Source organism: Gracilinanus agilis, chromosome 6 (genome assembly GCF_016433145.1).
Source record: "Gracilinanus agilis isolate LMUSP501 chromosome 6, AgileGrace, whole genome shotgun sequence".
Taxonomy (NCBI): domain Eukaryota; kingdom Metazoa; phylum Chordata; class Mammalia; order Didelphimorphia; family Didelphidae; genus Gracilinanus; species Gracilinanus agilis.
Genome location: NC_058135.1, coordinates 15,503,580 through 15,524,362, shown reverse-complemented (window position 1 = coordinate 15,524,362; position 20,783 = coordinate 15,503,580). Strand labels below are relative to the sequence as shown.

At 45.2% G+C, this 20,783-nt stretch overlaps 1 protein-coding gene across 1 annotated transcript in view; it reads left to right on the top strand.

Moving 5' to 3' along the window:
- Window positions 1-20,766, top strand: part of PCM1 (pericentriolar material 1) — a 105,024-nt gene extending 84,258 nt beyond the window's left edge. The window contains exons 27-39 of the mRNA XM_044681276.1: window positions 1,031-1,151; window positions 4,264-4,419; window positions 6,637-6,773; window positions 8,748-8,882; window positions 12,251-12,448; window positions 14,552-14,614; window positions 14,944-15,097; window positions 15,917-16,074; window positions 17,255-17,342; window positions 18,888-19,144; window positions 19,728-19,823; window positions 19,965-20,082; window positions 20,442-20,766. Coding sequence (XP_044537211.1) covers window positions 1,031-1,151; window positions 4,264-4,419; window positions 6,637-6,773; window positions 8,748-8,882; window positions 12,251-12,448; window positions 14,552-14,614; window positions 14,944-15,097; window positions 15,917-16,074; window positions 17,255-17,342; window positions 18,888-19,144; window positions 19,728-19,823; window positions 19,965-20,082; window positions 20,442-20,530 — 1,770 coding nt within the window. The 3' untranslated portion in view covers window positions 20,531-20,766. The remainder of the gene's footprint in view (window positions 1-1,030; window positions 1,152-4,263; window positions 4,420-6,636; window positions 6,774-8,747; window positions 8,883-12,250; window positions 12,449-14,551; window positions 14,615-14,943; window positions 15,098-15,916; window positions 16,075-17,254; window positions 17,343-18,887; window positions 19,145-19,727; window positions 19,824-19,964; window positions 20,083-20,441) is intronic.
- The last annotated feature ends 17 nt before the right edge of the window (window positions 20,767-20,783 follow it).

Here is a 20,783-nt window from a genome sequence, read left to right as displayed (position 1 = left end):
TGGCTCCTTCCCTACTGCCTACAGGGAGGCCACATTTCCCCCACTGACCCATCCATCTCTTCTAGCTATATTATGTTGTTCATAGCTCCTCCTTTACATGACTAAACTTGAGAAGGCTGTATATACAGTGGTGCTTCACTTCCTCTCCTCTGACTCTTTTTAATCCTCTACACTATGGCTTCCAACCTTATCCTTCCACTTAAACTGCCCTATCCATGGTTACCAGTGATCTTGTTGTCAAAACCAATGGCCTGTTTTCAGTCCTCATTCTCCTTGACCCCGTTCCCTTTGTAGAACACTGCTACTATTGATGACCCCGTCCTCATTGACACTTTCTTCTCTCTAGGTTTTCAGGATACCCCTCTTGCCTGGGTCTCCCTCTGAGTCTCTGACCACTCTTCTCTGTCTCCTTGACTACATTCTCTTCTAGGCCTCTTCTGCTATCCATGAGTACTCCCACCCCCAGCTTCTGTCCTGGGCCTCTTTTCGCTCTCTTCTTCAATTGGTGGGGCTCATCAGGCCACATGGATTCAACTGTCATCTCTATGCAGATGTTTCTTAGATTGATTTGTCCAGCCCTAACTTCTCTCCTGACCACTGTTTTCATCTCCAGCTGCCTTCATCTCAAACTGAATGTCGCCTAGACATTAAATTGAGCACTTTCACAATTGAACCATTGTTATTGCCCCTAAACCCTCTCCTCTCCCTGACTTGAGCTTACAGGCTAAGTGTCAGCCTTATTTGCTTATTCAGCCTCTCCATGTCCAGTCATTTGCCAAGAGCTCTTCTCTGATGCTGCCACTATCCTGGCGCAGCCCCTCATTTTCTCATGCCTAGCCTGTTGCGTTGGGATGCTCATTAGTTACCTTTCCATGAGTCTCTGCCCCAGTATCCAGCTGACCCTTCCCAAAGTACAGATGTAATCCTAGCACTGGCCTAATTCAGCAAACTGTAGCTGGAAACTTAATCCCAACAGTCACATTGCTTTGGAAATCAGAACATTTGCCTTTTTCTTTATTTTATATCTTAGGAAACTTTTGAGAAGAATTTCGAAAGAGAAACATGTAAAATGAGTGAGCGAAATGACGCTGATAACGCCAGTACTCTGTCTACATCATCTAATTTTGAGCCCTTTGCCACTGATGACCTTGGTAAGTAGATGTGTTAAGATTTCCTAGACTTGAGTCATCTTATCTGTCCCCCTCATGTTGCAGTCAAAGCACCCAAACCCTAGGGAGGCTTGTTTGACTGATGGGATGTCACCCAAGTCACAATCACAGCTGGAATTTGAAACCAAATTGAACCAAAAACCCTCTCATTTCTCTACCATCATTCACCATCACTAGAAGAACCTGAGGCCCAGAGATAGGAAGAGACTTGCCCAAGGCCCCACAGCCAGTTTGCTGCCAAGCCAGGCCCAGACTCCATGGCTCTTGCCTCCTTCTCCTTATTCCAGATGTAAGATTACAGATGTTAGGAGGTCAGACTTTAGAAACAGGCTCTTCTGGGGCACAGGATACAAATTGGAGAAAACTCAGGGGTGACCAGCCCCTTTCCAGTTGACTGGAGGTGCAATGACATTCCCAGAAGAGAATATTTTGGCTTTCCCCAAAGGATTTTGATGAAGGAAGCTCTTTATGGCCATAGAGTACTAGTGTCCGGCCTCATTTCAGAGGCACTTGTAAGAAAGAGAACAGGGAGCCAAACACTAAGCAGTGCGTGAGTATTTACTAAGCACTAGACTATCTGTGCCAGTGACTTGGCCAGGAGCTTGAGATACAAAGACACGAACAACGCCATCTCTGCCCTGCCCTGCTGTCCTATCAAGGGAAGCAAGTAAAAGGGGAAACCGATACAAGGTCTGTAGAGGGTAATTGGGGAGGGGGAAGGAGAAGGGTAATCAGGAAAGCATACCTCCCTACCCTCTCCCCAACCTTGGGTTTAACTTTGCAAGAAACAAGGCCTTCCAAAAGGCAGAGGTGAGGAAAGAGAACAGTCCAGGGAAAGGGGACAGACGGCAGCCCATGCCAAAGCATTAAGGATCCACAAGTGCTCAGGTTGAGCTGAAATCTAGAAGGTGTGAAGGGAGCGGATCCAGCTTCACAGGCCCAGCTTAGGAGTGTATCCTGGAGGCAGTAGGGAGCCCCTGGAGTGAGTAGGCAGGGGCCTAACCTGCCCTGAAGGAAAATCACTGGAGCCACTGTGGGCAGGGTGACAGAGAGACTGCAGGCTGCGAGACCACTTAGTAGGCCCTTGTTTTAGGACTCTGGTCAGGCCTGTGACCAGTCGTGATGCCAGAGGGGCTGCCTGTAACCTTGTGCCAAGGTGGTGATGGACTCAGAACACCAAAGAAGGCGTGGCATCTATGGGGCCAGACTCTGCAGATGGAATAGGAGACCTTTATTTCTCTTCTTTTTTAGCTGAGGAAGGAGGGGGAGGCAGAGAAAATTAATACCCATGAACAATTAAACGTTGTAAAGGAACTGTTACTACAGTATACTTGGGAGGTTGCAGCCCTGAGAGGTGTGGCAGAATAATAAATACAAGAACAGTTGTGGGGGGCAGAATTGGGGAGCCTTGGCACATGCCTGGATGTGGAGGGAGAAAGGAGATGGAGAGACCTCATGAACACTCATTTGCTTAGGGCTTGCCTAACCCAGGCTGTTCATGTCTGGTTTTGAATGAAACTGAAACCTAGGATAAAGTTGTGAAATGTCATAGTCAATCAGAGTCTTGCCTTTGTTGAGCCTTGGCCTGAAAGGTCTGACTTGGGTCCTGTGCTTGGTTTAAAAATAAAGATAGGAAAAACTGAGAATCCTTCCTGTCATTAGCCATAATCTACCAAAACAGCTAGGTTGGGCCTGGAGGCAAGAACACCTGACTTCAAATACAGCCTCAAATACATACTAGCTGTGTGACCGTAGGCAAAGTCACTTAACCCTGTTTGCCTCAGTCTCCTCGTCTATAAAATGGGAATCAAAATAGCATTTAATGGATTTCCATGGTCACTGAGAGGATCAAATAAGATATTTATAAATACACTGCAGTTTATAAATACATTCCAGCATAGTGCCTTGCACATAGGTGTTATAGAAATCCTAGCTGCTATTATTATTATTATTATCATCCTCTACCCAGAGATTCTTGTGTCACAGGAGTCTCTGGAAAAGTGAGACTAGGATCTTGGGACTGTTGTGGGAAACCTAGACATTGTACGGATATCTAGATAGAAGGGAGAATGTATAACCAAATAGGAAGCCAAGATCCCATATTTATTCAGTTTCTAATTGGGAAAAACAAAACCCAGGCTGCCCACAAGATTTTTCTTCATGTTAAGAATTTCTCCTGACAGCTATTAGATCATGTCCCCTCTAACAAGGGGTTCACCCTCTGCTGAAATGGGAGATTCTTTGAGCACCAACAAGTCTCCCTTCAGCAAGCCCTGCCTTTCCCCTTAACCCACTCCTAGGTGCTCCCACAGTTTGGCCCCTCTGTCCCCATAGGAGCTGTGGGGCTAACTAACTGTTCTTCTGCTTTACATTGCCCTGGAATCCTTCCATCAGTAGTAGGCACATTAGTGAGTGGGGTTTGAGTCCTCATTCTGAGGCCTTCTTTCCTCTTCAGAAGCAGTATGGTCCAGGCAACAGAGGACTGGACTGGAAGCCCAGGGTTTGGTTCCTGTCTTTCTGTCTCCTAAATTTATTATCTGTGTGACCCTGGGCAAGTCACTTTCCCTTTTGATCCTCAGCTTTCTGATCTGAAAAATGGGCCCTATAATAGCGTCTACCACATAAGCTTATTGTCCTGTGGGTCAGAGGCAAACATGGATGAACCATTTTGCAAACCTTCAAGCACTTTACACATATGGACTGTTGAGATCATGGTTAGTGCCCATGTTACCTTTACCACAAAGGAAGGGGTGGTGGAGAGTGGACCCATGATTTCATTGGGGAACTTCCCTAAGAGCACACCCTCCACCAATGCACATGCTCACAGCAGAGCATTAGAGAGCTGCCTGTCTGACTGAGGCTCTGAGACTTCCCATTCATCTCATGTCAGTCATGCTGCCTCTCCTTTGCTATCTTTTCATTCCTTTTTTTTCTTTCCCTAGTAGTTATGTTTGTTTCACTTGGAGGATGTTCTTTTTTATCTCAGTCAGTTCTTCCTCAGCACAGGCATCATTTTTAGTCACGCATTTCTAGAAGTCTGATAGATAAAAAAGCAGAAGCAGCCTTTTAAAACGTGTGTCTGTTCCCAATGCAGGCAACACCGTGATCCACTTGGACCAAGCATTGGCTAGAATGAGAGAGTATGAGCGAATGAAAATTGAGGCTGAAAGTAACCTGAGTGCAGAGGGTGCTGGGGCCACCGCCGCCACCACAGCCTCCCCCTCTGCCACCACTGCCTCCACCTTAGAAGGTCAGGTCTTGGGTGGGTGAGGGCACTTGCCTGTTGGGAAGAGCATAACAGGGATGATGGGTCGGCCTTGTAAAGGCAACAGGCGTCAAAGCAAAGAGGAAAAAGCAAAGGAAACAAAACTTAGCAGAGGAGAGTGAGAGGCACTCATTACCCAGGCTGGGATTGTGTCTTTCCAGCAATGGCAGGTTAGAGAGGGAGCTCAACCAGGAAAAAAAAAGTTCTCTTTCACTAGCAGCAGCTATCCCACCTGTTGTACCGAGCTGCCAAGTGATGAAAGCAGGGCAATTGGACATGGGGTGAACTTCCTTTACTACTAACCAAATCTTGAAGAAACTGATAGAATCAGGAACACAAGTACAATTACAGTCAAGACAAACACTTATTCTAAGATGTAGGAGACACATATAAAGATAAGTATTAAATGATTTCTCTAGAAATCAAGTACTTATAGGGAAGTCGAGGCAATATAGCAAAAATATCAGTAATTTGAAAATGAATTTATAAATTCATGCTACACTTTGATGAATCTGTGATCTCAATGTGTAACTCCTTCCAGCACTAGTGATAGAAAGCTTTCCATACTTTTTCATTCCATTCACTCCATCCTTTGGTCTCCCTCATTTCTTAAAAAGTACTCATCTGACCAAACCATCCTCTCAAGTTCTATATCTCTCCTCTCTTTTATAGCCAGATTCTGGGGGGGGTGGGGTGGAAACAATCCCATGTACTTCTCACACACTTTGCTGGACCCTTATAATATGGCTTCCAATCTCATCACTCAATTAAAGCTATTCTTTCCAAAGTTAACCATGATCCACACAAGGGAAAACCAAACGGATAAAATATGTCTGTTGTACAGCCTTTGATAGGCAGTTGGATGGACAGCCTGTAAAGCAGGTCCAATAGTTTATAAGTCTTCAACAGTCAGTCTGGATAGAAGATGAACCATACTGGATATGAGGAGAATAAATGAATGAATGAAAAAAGTGCTTATTCTTATATCAGATTGCTTGTCATCTCAAGCAGGAAGGAAGGTGGGAGAGAATTTGGATTGAGAAATGTCAAAATGTTTAAAATATATAATTGAGGGGGAAATACAATAAAATCCTACTGGAAAAGAATTTTTAAAAGAAAAAAGTGCTTTTGTGCTAAGCACTGGTGATATACAAATACGAGCAAACAAGGCAGGTCCTGTCCTTAAGCAGCTTACATTTTCAAAGGGAAAGATAACACAGAAGGCAGTCAGAAAGCAGATGGGGGTGAGGGAAGGGAAGTACTTCTCCAGTATTGGAAGAACTACTCCAGGGGTAGCCTCCATGTTCAAGGAGGAGGACAACGGCCAAAGTAGTGTTTATCCTTGTAAGAATATTGGGAGATCGGAGGTCATTTTAAGTTTATAGACCCTGTTGAGAAGGACAGGAAAAGACCTTTCGTACAAGATATGCATAGCTTCTAATTCATTATTAGTAGGAAAAGACATCCTTAGAATTACCATCTAACTCCAGTAAGTCGATTCAACACCATGCATGTATTAAACATTTACTGTTAATCAGTTAATGTATACTAGGGTGCTAGAGCTAGGAAGATAAAAGCAATCACCATGAGAGAATATTAACAAATAGGAGGATTAGGTAAGACTTTGCATCCAATATGGCACCCAAGTTGACCCTTGATAGAAGCTCAAGCTTTAAAAGAAAGAGAAATAAGGACTGTGGGGAACCATCTATGAAAAGTCCTAGGGACAACCTAGAATGCTAAGTGACTAGAGCAGCTAGGAACATGGTGAAAAACAGAAGAGTATGAAAGAAGCCTGGGGAGGGGGGTAGAAGGAAGGAAGGATGGTAGGAAGACCATCTGTAGGCAGATTGAGAAGGGCCATTCTAAATGGCCAGCCAAGCAGGTCCTGTTTGTGCAGAGGTTATCGCAAGAAGAGTCTACAGCGGTGGAGGGACATGGCTAAATCTGAGCATTAGAACAGTCTCTTGGGGAGGTTGGAGACCAATTATAGGAGGCTCTTAGAATAGTCCAAAGGAGAGATGATGAGAGGCTAAACAAGGGTTGTGGCCATGTGCATGGAGGAGATACTGTGAATGTCAGATCAGAGTGTCTCTCCATAAACTTGTCACTGATATCAACATGTGTGAAATATTTATCTGATGGATCTATCATCTGACTAATGCAACAGTTTGAGGGTTTTGACTTTTTTTCTTTTAATAGAATCCCCAAAGACTGAGACTCGTAGTGCCCAACAACCTATCAGTGAAGTTGCCACAGTTCCTTGTCCTCGAATTGACACTCAGCAGCTTGACCGGCAAATCAAAGCCATTATGAAAGAGGTCATTCCTTTTTTGAAGGTAGGTAGCTTGAGTCACAAACTGTACCTAAGTTTATTGTTTTGTGCCTTTGGTGGAGTGGAAATAATAGTATACGTCACAATCTCATATGGGGAAGAATGGTGGTCAGTGCCTTCCTTTTGTCCAGGTAAGAAGAATTATCCCCAGTCCCAAAAGTCTAGTTAAGAACCATATTTCTTTGAGCCTTACCAACCATCAGAGATGCTCATTTCTTTGAAAGGGATTAGGAAAGGAGGGCATTTTCTTCACTTTCATTTGACTTCCCTAGTAAAAATATTTGAGAGAGATTGCAAATTTGGGGGGCGGGGTAAGACCGTCTTATTTATTTATTTTTATGCACACACACATATATATGTTTATATACACACTTATACATATATGCATATATCATTTATATATCGCGCTTATATTTTGCATATATGTGGTGATTGCATTTTATATATAGAGGCGTCATATTTATTTTATTATTTTTATGTATTTTACGATTTTATAAACCCTTCCCACTGTGGAAAAGGAATTTCCTTCCCCATTATGTTGTTTTGTTTGACATCAGTGACCTGGAGGTCTTTTACCATTGAGATGTGGAGGTATAGACAAACCCTCAGAGAAAGGAAGTTGAAATCAATAGACTGGAAACTGATCCCATAGGATCACTCTGTGATACAAAATTAGATATAGACATAGATTTTTTTTGTGAGAGAGAGAGAGTGAATGTGAGAGAGAGACAGAGAGAGATGGCAGCTCACAGCAAAAGTACCAGTATCAGGGGCAGTTAAGTGACGCAGTGGATTGAGACAGGAAGTCCTGGGTTCAAATCTGGCCTTAGACACGTCCTAGCTGGGTGACCTTGGGCTTAACCCCAGTTGTCTAGTCCTTATTGTTCTTCCACCTTGGAACCAATATTCAGTATCAATTCTAAGATGGAAGTTAAAGGTTTTTTAAAAAGATACCACCAACTATTGTTTATAGACTGAAGAGCTGTGTGATTCTCCACATCTACAAAAAAGCACAGGTCTTGGAGAAAAAAAGATCCATGGATCTTTTTTTATAAACAAAATTTAATCATTTGAGTTTTTGATCAGCATAATGCAGGACATTATTGAGTATAAAAAATAGCTTTTCTGTTGATGAAATTCTCCCATTCAAACTTTGAAGGAAATCAGGATCAGGGCAGAGGGGTAGTGGTTCTAGTTTTTAGACTTGTTTTTTAATGTTATGAAAAGGTATAAGAAGAGTTTGAGTTGGGATGGTTTTCCCCCCAAAATCTCCATCTTGTAAACATCATGCTCCCTCAAAATTCTGGGTTCCTAACTCTTCCATTCTTCTCCAAATCTCTCATTTGGGACTGAGAATGTATTTTCACATTGAAAGTTAGGTAGAATTAACTACTGCCAGACTAGTCCACAAAGAAAGTCAGTTGGATCCGTTGTGTGACTGAACTGTTGTACATTTGCAATGTGATTTAAGCCAACTCGAAAAAGATCATAGAACCAAAAATTTAGTAGGAGTTTGCCCTTTAATTCAGCAAATGCTTATTGGGGCCCCTCATATAAAAGGTAGAACACAGATCTAACTAGAGGAGGGGGCTGGTGATCACCTCTTCAGATATTCTGATGGAAGTGTTCTGGGCTCTTCTCAGTGATTTTGGAAGCCGGGCCTGCTTTCATTTCATTTCACTTCAAAACGAGCTTTCCCTAGTCCATGTTACAGATGTGCCCCAAGCAAATTGATCTGCATTTTGGTATTCACAAACAGAATAAAAGAAAGAGAATACCTGATTTTTAGCTGTGAAAAAGATCACCCCAAATGATGGTAACTTTGCTTTGAAAGATAGGGAAAAAGTTAGGCTCACAGCGTGGGCCTTGAGACATGAAGAGAAAGAAAGTGCTTGAGTTTTGTCCCTGGGAGTGTTTACATGAAGCCTGGCACTGTTGACCAATGGGTGATTGTGTGATCCGTCTTGCCCTTTTCTAGGAGCACATGGATGAGGTGTGTTCTTCACAGCTTCTGACTTCAGTGAGACGCATGGTTCTGACCCTCACACAGCAAAATGATGAGAGCAAAGAATTTGTGAATTTCTTTCACAAGCAGCTTGGGAGCATTCTACAGGTGAGAAATCTCCTACCCTATACCTTATCATGCTCTGTGGCTCCCCTCCTTCAAGCTGTTGCCCTTCTGTCCTTCTACCTTGGACAAAGAGTCTGTCGAGCATTGTGTTATTATGGTGGCAGACATGGGCCAGTTTGGCCCAAGGCTGGCTGCTCCTTAGAGGTCCAGAGTGACTGGTTTAGTAACTGTGTGACTGTGGGGTACAAGAGTGAAATATGCCTTCTGCAGAGCCTACCCTCATCAGATGCAATAGCAGGGAAGGGACTTTGCCCCCTTCCTTTTTCTTCTCTGGTTTTTTAATAAATTTCATCAGACTTCATTAAAGCCAGTCAAATTTGCTTTGCAACTATTAATATTAGAGCATATATCTAGAGCACATATCTATAATAACTGGTTAGTACCCCTTCTCCCTGCTCCTCCAGTCTTCAAGACTTTTCCTTGATTGTTTTACTTTTTTAAACCCTTTCCTTCCGTCTTAGAATCAATACTGTGTATTGGTTCCAAGGCAGAAGAGCAGTAAAGGCTAGGCGTTGGGGGGGGTCAAGTGGTTTGCCCAGGGTCACATAGCTAGGAAGTGTGTCTGAGGCCAGATTGGAACTCAGGACTTCCCATCTCTAGGCCTGGCTTTCAATCCCCTGAGCCACTTAGCTGCCCCTCTTTTCTTTGTTTATCCTCGTACTGTTGTTCTTTCATATCGACACAGCTAGGGATAGATCCTGATTTTATTAGCATAAGCAAGCCCCGCAAGGAAATGGCCTTATCCAAGTCAGATCATTATTACCTTATTGGCACCAAAAAAAATCTCTATAGAATGCCTGAGCATTCAGAGGTCCAGTGACTGGTGTAGGATTATACAGAGATGGGCCTTGAACCCAGGACTTCCCAACTTCAAGACCACTTCTCTATCCATTTCCTCTCTTAGCCATTCTGTAAGCTCTCCTTTTATCCCTTTCCAGAATGTGATACAGGTCTTTCCAGTTTCCTTTATATTCCTCATAATTGCCCATCTTAATTACATTTTCATCTTCTCTTCCTGGCTTTACAGGATCATAGACTTAGAACTTGAAAGGACCATGTACCACAATTTATTTAGCTCTTCTCATGCAGGTAGATTTCACTGGTTTCCAGGGTTTTGCAGTTTGAAATATTTTGATACTTTGGATCAATGGTTTCCTCAGTGCACAGTACCCTGTGGTACAGATTGCAGTCCACCTGTCTGCTCCCACCTGGGCAACTTCTGTCTTCCTCTCGAACTTTTGGCATTGCAAAAGTCAGCCATCTTTTATCCTTCATTCTCTGTGTATGGCCAGTCCCACAGCCTTTGCTCATTCTCTATGGTCCAGTAGTACCCTCTCCAGCCTCCTGCAGCCCCCTCAACTGAAGCTAAGCCTTGTGGACAAGGGTAACCTAGTAGTTAACATGCCACCTGCCAACCCAATGCCCATGCCCTCCCCAACTCTTGACATTCAGAGTACTTTCTACTGGGCCCTCTGGAATACCTGATCCATAGTAATAAGCTAGATTTCATCATAAACCTTTTTCTTTCTTGCTCCCTCCATTTTCTGGCCCTCTCTGGTTTCTTCCTGATGACCAGCTTCCATGGCCTCCCTTTCCAGGTCCCTCATTTCCCCAACTCCTTGGTCTGGAGGGGGAGTTGGGGTACCTCTCTGTTCTCCACTGTCATTTCCCTCTGTGAGCTCTCCTCTCCTGAGAGTCATTCAGGCCACATCCACCATCCCATCAGCATTCCGGAATCTTCCCTCAAATATCTAACCTCCCAGTTCCTCAGCCTACTTCCCATGACCCTCCACACCTAGAAATGGGCAGTCCCCCTGATCTGGTCACCACAAAGTCACCACCTCCGTATTCACAACTTCTGAAACTTCCCTATCTGATCCCAGTCTGTCAGCATTCCATTTGGACTGTCTTTTTGACTCTGCGGCTCTGAGCATAGTGCCTGGCACATACATAGTACTGTGGCTTGACTTGAATTAGGGCAGCTTGGTCAGACTGCTGCAGTTTATCTGAAAAAGGTGGGAGGATTTGGCTGGCCTGTGGCAGCACCTCCCTAAGATCTGAATCTGTGTTGTGGCACTTAGAGAAGCTTCGCTTGCCATGGGCTACCCAGAGAGGCCAGGCTTCCTGGGATTAGGAGGTCTTCATCCCTATTATCCTCTGCTCTCATCAGTCCTTCTCTGGTGCATTGGCATCAGTCCTGGCTACCATCATTTAGAAGCACATTGACAGACCAGGCCTTATGAGGATAGATTGAAGAAATGGAGGCTGTTCAGAATGAGTGAGCACATAGTATATATGTTGGCTGACTGTGATTGGAGTTGTCCAGTGTCCCCACGCTGCTTTGGGAGGCTTCAGGAGGAGCCCGAATGGCCACTCCGGTATGGTGGGGATTTCTTCATATGATCCCTGGGTCCCTTTTTTGGGTGCCTATTGCTTTCCTTCCCTTTGCTCTTGACAGCTGAGTGGTAGTAAGTTGGCCTTTCAGAGTTGGGTGGCGGGTTGGAAGGGATACAGGATTTGGAGTCGGGCAACCTCTAGTTGGGATAAAGACATGCTATCTTCTTCCCCAGTTTATGACTATGTCCTGCCAGAATTTACTGAGCTTCCAGCTCAAAAGGGGACATTAGGTGGGTGTTAGAGAACCAGGCCTGGAGAGGAAAGATCCCAAGTTCAAATGTGGCCTCAGCTACTTGCTAACTGTATGACCCTGGACAAGTCATTTAACCCTGATTGTCTAGTCCTTATACTTTTCTGTCTTGGAATTGGTTCCAAGTTTTTTAAAAAGTAGTGCATCATCATGATGAATAACCAAGTTCTGTCATTTAAGGTAGAATAAAGCAGTTAGGTGGGATGCATAGAAGAGACACACAGATCTGGTTCTGCATGACCCTGGATAAGTGACTTCATCACTTAGCCTGCAACTTCACCCATAAGATGGGAATCCTAATGCCCAATATTGTTGCCTCTTCAGGACTAATGAGGGTCAGGTGTTGTTGGGCGGGTTCTCATTAAGTACCAAGTTAGAGGGCGCAGCCCAGCTGTCTGCTTTCCAGAGTACAGTTGGGCACCAGCATCCACAGCTTTTTTCCAGGGTTTCTGTTCCAGTGTGCCCACAGCCTTTTCTACTCTCACTTTTTTAGGGTTTGGTTTTTTGATGGAGGGGTGGGAGGCCAGGTGAGCCAGGGGTTGGGAACATGGGAGTGCACATCTCTATGGGGTAAGCAGGTGTTCGCTTTTGTCCTCGGGTTTAGGTCTTAGAACATATCCCCCAGAGACACAGAGCCCTCCTCCACAGTAGTTAGTCTAAACCTGTTCTACTTGACCATTTCCTGTGACTTGTCTTTTAACAGGATTCACTGGCGAAATTTGCTGGCAGGAAACTGAAGGACTGTGGTGAGGACCTTCTGGTGGACATATCGGAAGTTTTGTTTAATGAATTGGCTTTCTTCAAGCTGATGCAGGACCTGGATAGTAACAGTGTCTCTGTGAAACAAAGATGCAAAAGGAAAATGGAGGCGGCTGCAGTGATACAGTCTTATGCAAAAGAGGTGAGGAATGTTGGTTTTGCTTTTATAGAAAGCTTTAGTGATCAAAAAACATTTCCCCTGCTCTTTTGAATGGAATAACACTCAGGACTTACTGTGTGCTCCGTGTTGAGGATACTGGTAGCCATGAGGCAGGCCCTGTCCTACTGGCGAGGGGAGTGGTGGGCAGAGAAAGTCATCTGATGGAGGGTGGGGAGTGGAGCCTGAGGACAGACACCTGTCACACACTGCCTAGAACCCAGGACGACGTTGAGTTCCCTGCTGTTCCCAGAGCAGGAACTGGGGAGTAAGGGAGGCCAAGAGAGGTAAGATGTCAGTTCAGGGTGAGCAAGTGAGTGGTGACAGTGTGACAGGAGTGTTTCGGCTGCTTACTCCCTCTCGGATCAGGACAGCTTTGCTCCAAGGCATAGGGGGATGTACGGAGTCCCCCAGGTTAGCCTGCCCCAGAGGGAGGCCCATTGTGGGGAGGGGCTGGCAGGCTGGATGGCACATGCCTGAGGCTTCTTAAGAGTTGGACCATATCTTGATCAGTGATACGTGTAAAACCCAGTGGAATTGTGCGTTGGCTAAGGGAGATTAGGGGAATTGGGGGAGAGGGAAAGAACATGAAATATGTAACTAGGGGAAAATATTCAAAATAAAAAAAAAGAATAAAAAAAAAAGAATTGGACCATAAACTGTGGCTGAAATACAGGTGTATATATTTTGTGAGGATCCAGAGAGATCCCATATGGGAAGCACTTTGCAAACCTTTCGTCGCTCCTGGAAGCCTTAGCCAGAGCTAGTAGGAAAGCTGATGGATGAGCCTTGTACACTTAGCAGAAGGTAGAGGGGAAGAATGAGCACTCTGGCCTGAACTCTTGTGCAAAGGCTCCTGGAGGGCTTTCTAAAGGAGATGCCATTTGGGACAGGCCTCTAAGGATGGGCAGGGCCTCTCCTTCATACATATCTATTCATTTATCAGTGTCCGGAGTCTTGACCATTCTAAGTATTGTCAGGAGCTGCTTGGGGAGCATTTTGAGCAGTGTGGGAAGGGAACAGCCCTGAGAACCACGCATGGAGCCATTCAGGCTCTTAAGGGTGGAATGCTTCTGAAACCAGACAAGGCAGGCTTGTCGTGGAACAATTCCAAAGCATTGAGAGAGTAAGGCACAGATTTCTAAAAACCATTGAAGAGAAGGTAACAGTGACTCATTTTCTTCAGTCATTTGACATTTATTAATTTATTTAAGCACCAACTGTATGCCAGGCACTGGGAAGGCAAAAAGAGGCAAAGTCCCTTCCTGTGCCAGTGCTCTTTGTAAGCTGTGCCCTGCAAGGAGCTGGGGCTAAGACAGGCTTCCTGGATTGGGCCTCTGGATCCCAGGGTCCTTGTGCTGCCACTCAGGATCCATTTACCCTTGAGTTCTTCTGTCAGGAAATGGTAGAATCAAGAGGCAAGTCTTTGGTTGTAGAGTCAGGAAGACATGAATTCAAGGGTCCCTCTGAGGTGTAGAGGGCTCTGGGGCTACTCATTTCTCTTCTCTGTGCCCCAGACTGCTTCTACGTGGCTGCTGGTGCTCCTACACATCAGCAGAGCAATGAATGCCCACTCTGTGAAATGATCACCGAGAGTACTTGAAGGTTCTTCCCACTGAGTCCTGGGATGGACGGAGGGAGGGAAGGGCCAAACTTACTCTATTTTACAGATAAAGTAGTGATCTGCCTAGAGTATCACAGTCACTAAGTGTCAGAGGCAAGATTGAACTCAGATCTTCCTGACCCCAGCCCTCTTCTATGCTGTGCAAGCACAGGACTGATAAAAAATTACAGGAACTCTGCAGGACACTGCCATTCTGCTGAAATAAAGTTTCCAGAATGTTTTCTTCCAGCCTTATGAATTAATAAGTACAAAGATTATTATCCCCACTTAAAAGATGAGGAAACTCTAGCTGTCACATAAGGGATTCAGCATCTGAACTCGGGTCTTTTGACTCCCAGGATGTGTCCTTCCCCTTGCCTGTGTTATCTCTGGAAACATTTTACCTGGCTAAACAGTTGCTTCTCAGTTGTTCCCTTCCTGGGTTGTACAAAAGGAATTGAAAACATGAATTGGTTTTCTTATAGGCAAAAAGAATTCTTGAGGGAGATCTTGGCTCACCTGCTGGAGAAATTGATGATGAAGATAAAGTATGTTGTTCAAACTTTAATTTACTTTAGCGAGTTCAGTAGTCTTTAAAATAAGTCAATTATTGCCTACCACTATGTGGTGCCAGTGTTAGAGCTTAATAGTTTTTCAGCTATTTGAGAATGGAATCCCCTCTCAGCTACAGAGCCAGCCCTGATGCCTCCCTTCCTGAGTTTCCTATCAGAAATTATCTTTAGTGCTGCATAAAAATAATTCTGTTGGAACCTTTCTGGTTCTCCTGAGCATTCTTTTTTTCCCAGTTTCTCTCTTTTGGAGAGTGAACCAGTCAGAGGAGCTCAGGTGCTGATCCTTTCCTTGTACTTGTGGCTAGGACAAGGACGAGACTGAGACAGTGAAGCAGGTGCTGCCACCACCACCGCCACCACCTGAGGTGTATGATGGTAATGAGGCACCTAAGAACACAAGGTCCGACGTGTCCGATCAGGAGGAAGATGAAGAGAGCGAAGGCTGTCCTGTGTCCATTAGTAAGTAGAGAGCTATGGAACCAGCTCCTGATGATGGAGCCAAGAGGAAGGCAGAGGTACCCTGGACAGGGTGGGAAAGGATGGAGTGACACAGCAGGATTCTCTTGTTGCTCTTACCAGTATGAATGGGTAGGACTAGAGAGCTCATTCATGTGCCAGTGGTTGTGATATTGTCCACCATCTTTGAAAGATGATGGAGGATACGGGAGGTACCCTAGGATCACAGCCTACAAAGTTATAGACCAGGGAGTTTGCCTTGGATTCTTGTCTGAATTTTAGAACATAAAATATTAAAAGAACAGCTAGTGAACATCTGGAGAAAGGGGGTGTCCCAAAGAGCCTGGGGGGGGACTTCAGCAGGGAAAGAGAAGGAACAGCAGAGTTTGTGGTGGTGCACCCCAACTCTGGAGGAAAAGGAAATCTCACCTTTTCTGCCTGTGTGACCATGCCATAAGCTCCTTCCCATAGGCTTTGATTTCCTTTTCTGAAAAATAAGAGGATTGGTTCTGGGCCTGGGCCTCAGAAACCTTTTCCTGTTATAGGTCCAGGATTGTAGATTCTACAGAGATGGAGGGAGAGGTTTCCCAAAAGGGGAGGAATAGGCTGCTATGAGGCCTGCAGTGGTAGGATGGAGAAAATGCTCACCGAGGGGCTCTCTTGCACTTCTTCAGAGTCAGCCAGTGACCAACCATGGCCTGCGAGATTGTGAACTGTTGGGGGCATTAAACTGGCCAGATGAGGATGTGTGTCTGAAAATCAGTTGCATTCTTATCTGGGGAGGACCCTGTGTGCTAAAAAGCTTTGTGTTATTCCATTCAGATTTGTCCAAAGCAGAAACCCAGGCTTTAACAAATTACGGGAGTGGAGAAGATGAGAATGAGGATGAAGAGATGGAGGAATTTGAAGAAGGGCCTGTGGATGTCCAGACTTCCCTTCAGGCTAACAATGAAGTGCCAGAGGAGAATGAGCAAGACCAGGTAGCCGAGGGCAGATGTGTGTGTGGCAGCAACCCAACAGCCACGTGTTGTCATGATGAGAAGATGCCACACTTGGGCGCATATGTCCTGTGCATTCACTTCCCTCCTGGCTGCCCCACTGCTTTCCATGGCACCCTGTCCCTCGACTCCATCATGTTTGAACTGTATTCTGTACCCATTTACATACATGAGGTTACCCTTCTCCACACCAGAGCCTGCACAGCGCTGGGGAGAAAGATGACAAAAATAGCAGACCCTTCCGTCTTTCCATGGGAGCTGTGGCACCCGGCCCTTGGATGTCTCTCATTTCCTAGGAGAGCTACAGAGAAACCTGTTCTCCTGGACCAGGGGTTAGAGAACAGAGCTGTCTCCCTGGATGGGCTAAGGGGACTGCAGGCTTGTCCTGCAGGTAACAGAGGCAGCTGGCCAGTGAAGCAAAAGCAAGGGGAGGTATGGGCCAGTTGGCAACTGGGGTTTTCCAGTGTAATATCAAAAACCTTTGAACCCCGCAAGCCTGGATTTGCCCTGCGTTCTTGCATCTTGGGCTGTGAGAAGGGTCTCAGCAGTCAGAACCCAAGCATATGAGCTGTTTCAGGATGGCCGGCCAGAGCATGCAGGGGTAGATGAACAAGGCTGTCCCTGGTCCTCCACTCCATCCAGATAATCTATTGGTTAATGGAGGTCCCTGGACACAGGTCCTCCTGTGACTCAGCCATGGTAATCTACAGAGGAAAGGCCACTTTCCTGAGTCAGCCAATTGGCCAATTCCTCCCCACTGCCTACGCTTGCCCCCCTCCTCTCCCAGCCGCCTCAGGGAGCATTAAAACACAACTGGGGGGGCAGCTGGGTAGCTCAGTGGATTGAGAGTCAGGCCTAGAGACAGGAGGTCCTAGGTTCAAAGCTGGCCTTAGACACTTCCCAGCTGTGTGACCCTGGGCAAGTCACTTGACCCCCATTGCCCACCCTTACCAATCTTCCACCTGTGAGACAATACACAGAAGTTAAGGGTTTAAAAAAAAAAAACCAACTAGGAAGATGTCAGTTATGTGAAAGACAGTCAGGAGCAGCCACAAGTTGGCCTTAAACCCTTCTCCCTCCACACCTCTCATGTCTCCTGTCCCCACCCCAGCTGGCACTAGCCACCACTGTCGGTATAGTTATTGTCTGTTGTCTGTTCTAGGTTCTACAGAATGAATTTGAGAAACCCCTGGAAAATGAAAGTATTCCAGCAGAGCAGGAACCTGCTAATGGCCAGAGTAGCAATAAAGGTAAGAGACCTTGGGGAATGCATCTCCACCTTTTGGTGAGCAGCCCAAGGGTGTGAGCAGGTAAAGGGCCCTAACCTGTATGTGTTTGGAGTGAATCACCGACATTGATGACGTGTCAATTTTGAAACCTTCACTCCAGAGCAATTTGGGAATGAGTGATGGATTCTTAGTCTGTTAAGGCAGCCCTTGAGAAAGGCCAGATGGGATCTGGACATGCTTACATATTCAGCCCTAATGTAAATATATGAATTATAATCAATTATTTTGTTTCTAAATTTATAAACTAGCTAAAGCTGTTTTAGGGCATAGAAGCAATCACTGATATGGTTCTGCTTTGTCACAAATTCCTTCCCAGTTCTTCTAAGCTATTTCTGTAGCTTGTTCTAAGTTAGGATTGCTCAGAATCCATGTGTCGTTTCCCTGGCTGCTGCATTCATATAAATAGAAATGATTATTTGTATGTTATAATGTATAGAATAGAAATATATATATGTCAATATAAGATTTAAATTAGTATCCAATAGCTCCAAGTATTATATTTTATAAGGTTTATTAATAATCACTTGAAATAGAAGAAAATAACAAGAACAAAAGTAAAACCTGAGTAAAATTCTCCTGCCTTTCACCTCACCTCACCTCCCCCAGCTGTATTTCCTGGAGAAGAGAGAGAGGGCAAAGCTACACAAAACTTATATCCTCCCTACATTAGCACGTAATGTGAGAAGGAACATGAGAAGCTGGGATTTAGAGTCCTAGGGAGAAAAATCTAATTATACATACATATATTAAGAGAGATGTGTTTGGCCCTATGGGTGGCACGTGCCTGTAATCTGTACTACATCAGGATGAGACTAGTGTTCCAAGCTTGGCTGGCCTACACATCCCTGGGATTCAGCCCTTGTATGGTGAGCTTCCCCCCCTTCCTGGTGTATAAATGGAGATTTTGAACCTTGGACTTCATCCCCCCATAAGTCCCTTAGTTTTCCCAAAATTCCCTTTAATCTCTCCTATGTCTCCACCTTTGCATGGTCACATTATTGTTTTATATTTGGCTGTAACTCTTCACTCTTTCTCTTTTGTTCCTGGGAGCGGGTTGGTTAGTAACCTTTTTAGTTAGGTCTCTGTTAGTTTCTTATTAATAAAATATTCATAAATATAATATTTAGTATTTTGCATATTAATTTTAATCTCCACACTAGGCTGCCCAGGGCAAAACAAGGGAGTTAGTCAATGCTTCCCTGCCACAGAGATCTTGTAGAGAGGCAGCACCCTGGCTTTGGCCTCTGCTGCTTAGCCCTGCACAGCCCTCAGGGAGGCACATCTTTCAGCAGTTGGTTTTCCCAACTATAAAATGAGAGAGATCATCTCACCTCTGAAGTCTCATCTAGTGAGTCTTCCTCACATGGAAAATCTGACAGCAAGGCTTACAACTGGCTTTCTCTTACAAATCCCATAGATGAATGTCAGTCTATCCAGATTGTCTTACTAGAAAAGCCTAGTCCAGCGTTTGAGGTGGTAACATTATATTGATCTGTTTGATGATAGGTGACCACGATGATTCTCCCACGATGCCTTGCTACCTTAATGTGTTGGACAATGAACCACAGCTAAGTGGCCCATCCCCTCTAGACTCCACAAGGACCCCTGTGGGGCCCCCAGAAGAGCTGAAGCCTTCTTTACCCATCACTGAAGTGGAACCCTCCATGCCCAGAAACACCCAAGTAAAATCTGCCTCAGAAACTCCGGAGAGCTCAGTGGCCGGAAGTCCTGACACTGAGTCACCAGTGTTGGTGAACGACTATGTAGGTATCGCCTGTAATAGAAGCCACCCAAACCGTATTGGCCCTGTTTCTCTCTCTCTCAAATAAATTGGGCCTTGCCACATGAAATCCAGACCATGAAGGTCATGAGTTGTGAGAATTAGAAATGGCGTTGAGGAACGCTGTTAGGGCACAGAAGCAGTTACTGATATGGTTCTACTTTGCCATAGATTCCTTAGTGGTTCCTCCCGAGTTATTTCTGTAGCTTGTTCTAGGTTGGTATTGCTCGGAATCAACGTGCATTTCCCTTGCTGCTGCATTCAGGGCCCTGCGGTAGGCCCTGGAGCAAATAGAGAGAGTGGCTACCCTTGAACTAAAGTCAGATAGGGGAACCAAACAGATCAATTAAAAATAAAACCCTCCAAGTCATCAATATAAGCAGTGCATGACATGTGGAGACCACCAGGACTTGGAAGGTGGGAGAGATTGGGAAGACTTGAGCTAGGTAGGGAATGGATGGCCAGAGAGGTTCCAAGGGGAGAAAGCACTGGTGTTAGACCCCTGCCCCTCTGCCCCAACCAGGGGGTGCACAGCTGAGGTTAAGGAATGTCCTTCTTCTCCTAAGCAGGAAGCAGGATCTGGTCATTTAAGTCAAAAGTCTGATGAAGAGGACTTTGTGACCGTGGAAGATTTGCCTCTTAAGCTGACCATTTATTCTGAGGTATTTGGCTTTCCATTTTCTTGCGAAGTGATCAGCAGCATGTGTCCCCAGACTTTTCCCTAGAGAAGCTTTGGGGGAGAATGCACAGTGATGTCATGGTGCCATTATTGTTGCCCTCACCTTCTTTATCTACCTCCAAAGGCAGATCTAATGAAGAAAATAGCAGTCGAGGAACAGAGTAACCATTTATCTGAGGAAATATTAACGGTGACTCATACTGAAGAATTGGCTGGGGACCCTCAGACCCTCAAAGAACCTGGTGAGGGAGTTCGTTTTTCCCACATCTTCTTCCCTTGTTCCCCTACCTCAGGGGGTGCTTTGGTGTCTCGCTTAGAAAAGAAGGGTGGCAATCCTGAAGCCCCACTCCATGCAGGAGATCTCTGAGCCCCTGGCCTAGTGGTTTTCTGAGCAGCCCTGGGCCCTGTGGTTCCCACAGTGGGCACCGGTTTGAAAGCTTATCTGTACCTTAGTTCCGTTTCCTAAGGTCAGCCTGACTGCAGATGTCCAGGTAACTCTTGTCTCCTCTTTGCTTCCCAGGGCACCTGTGGGCGCTTTTACCCCCCAGTGCTCAGGCTGCCTTCGGCCTCCCTCCTGACTCGTTCTCTTCCTGTTTTACAGAAACTGTCACAGCCCAAAACGTGGGAGAGCTCTCCAGCTGCCTGCCTTCCCCTGCCCCTCCACCAATGCATATATCCCATGGGCATTAAATAAACTTGTTTCCATCTGTACAAAAATGTAAATTAGTTTTTGACCCACTGCCTTTTAGAATAGGGAACGCTCACTTCTTCTGCTCAGGCAGGTCACACACACGTCGTTGGAGATGGGATCCTCCCTAGATTCGAGTCTTGCTGCACTGTTCTCTTTTTTATTTTTTCATTGTGATTTGTTTAGTAACTTTAAACTTAAAATGTAGTTTTAAATAAAGTTTGGACTTGTCTGTAAAGGATCTTTTCTGAACGT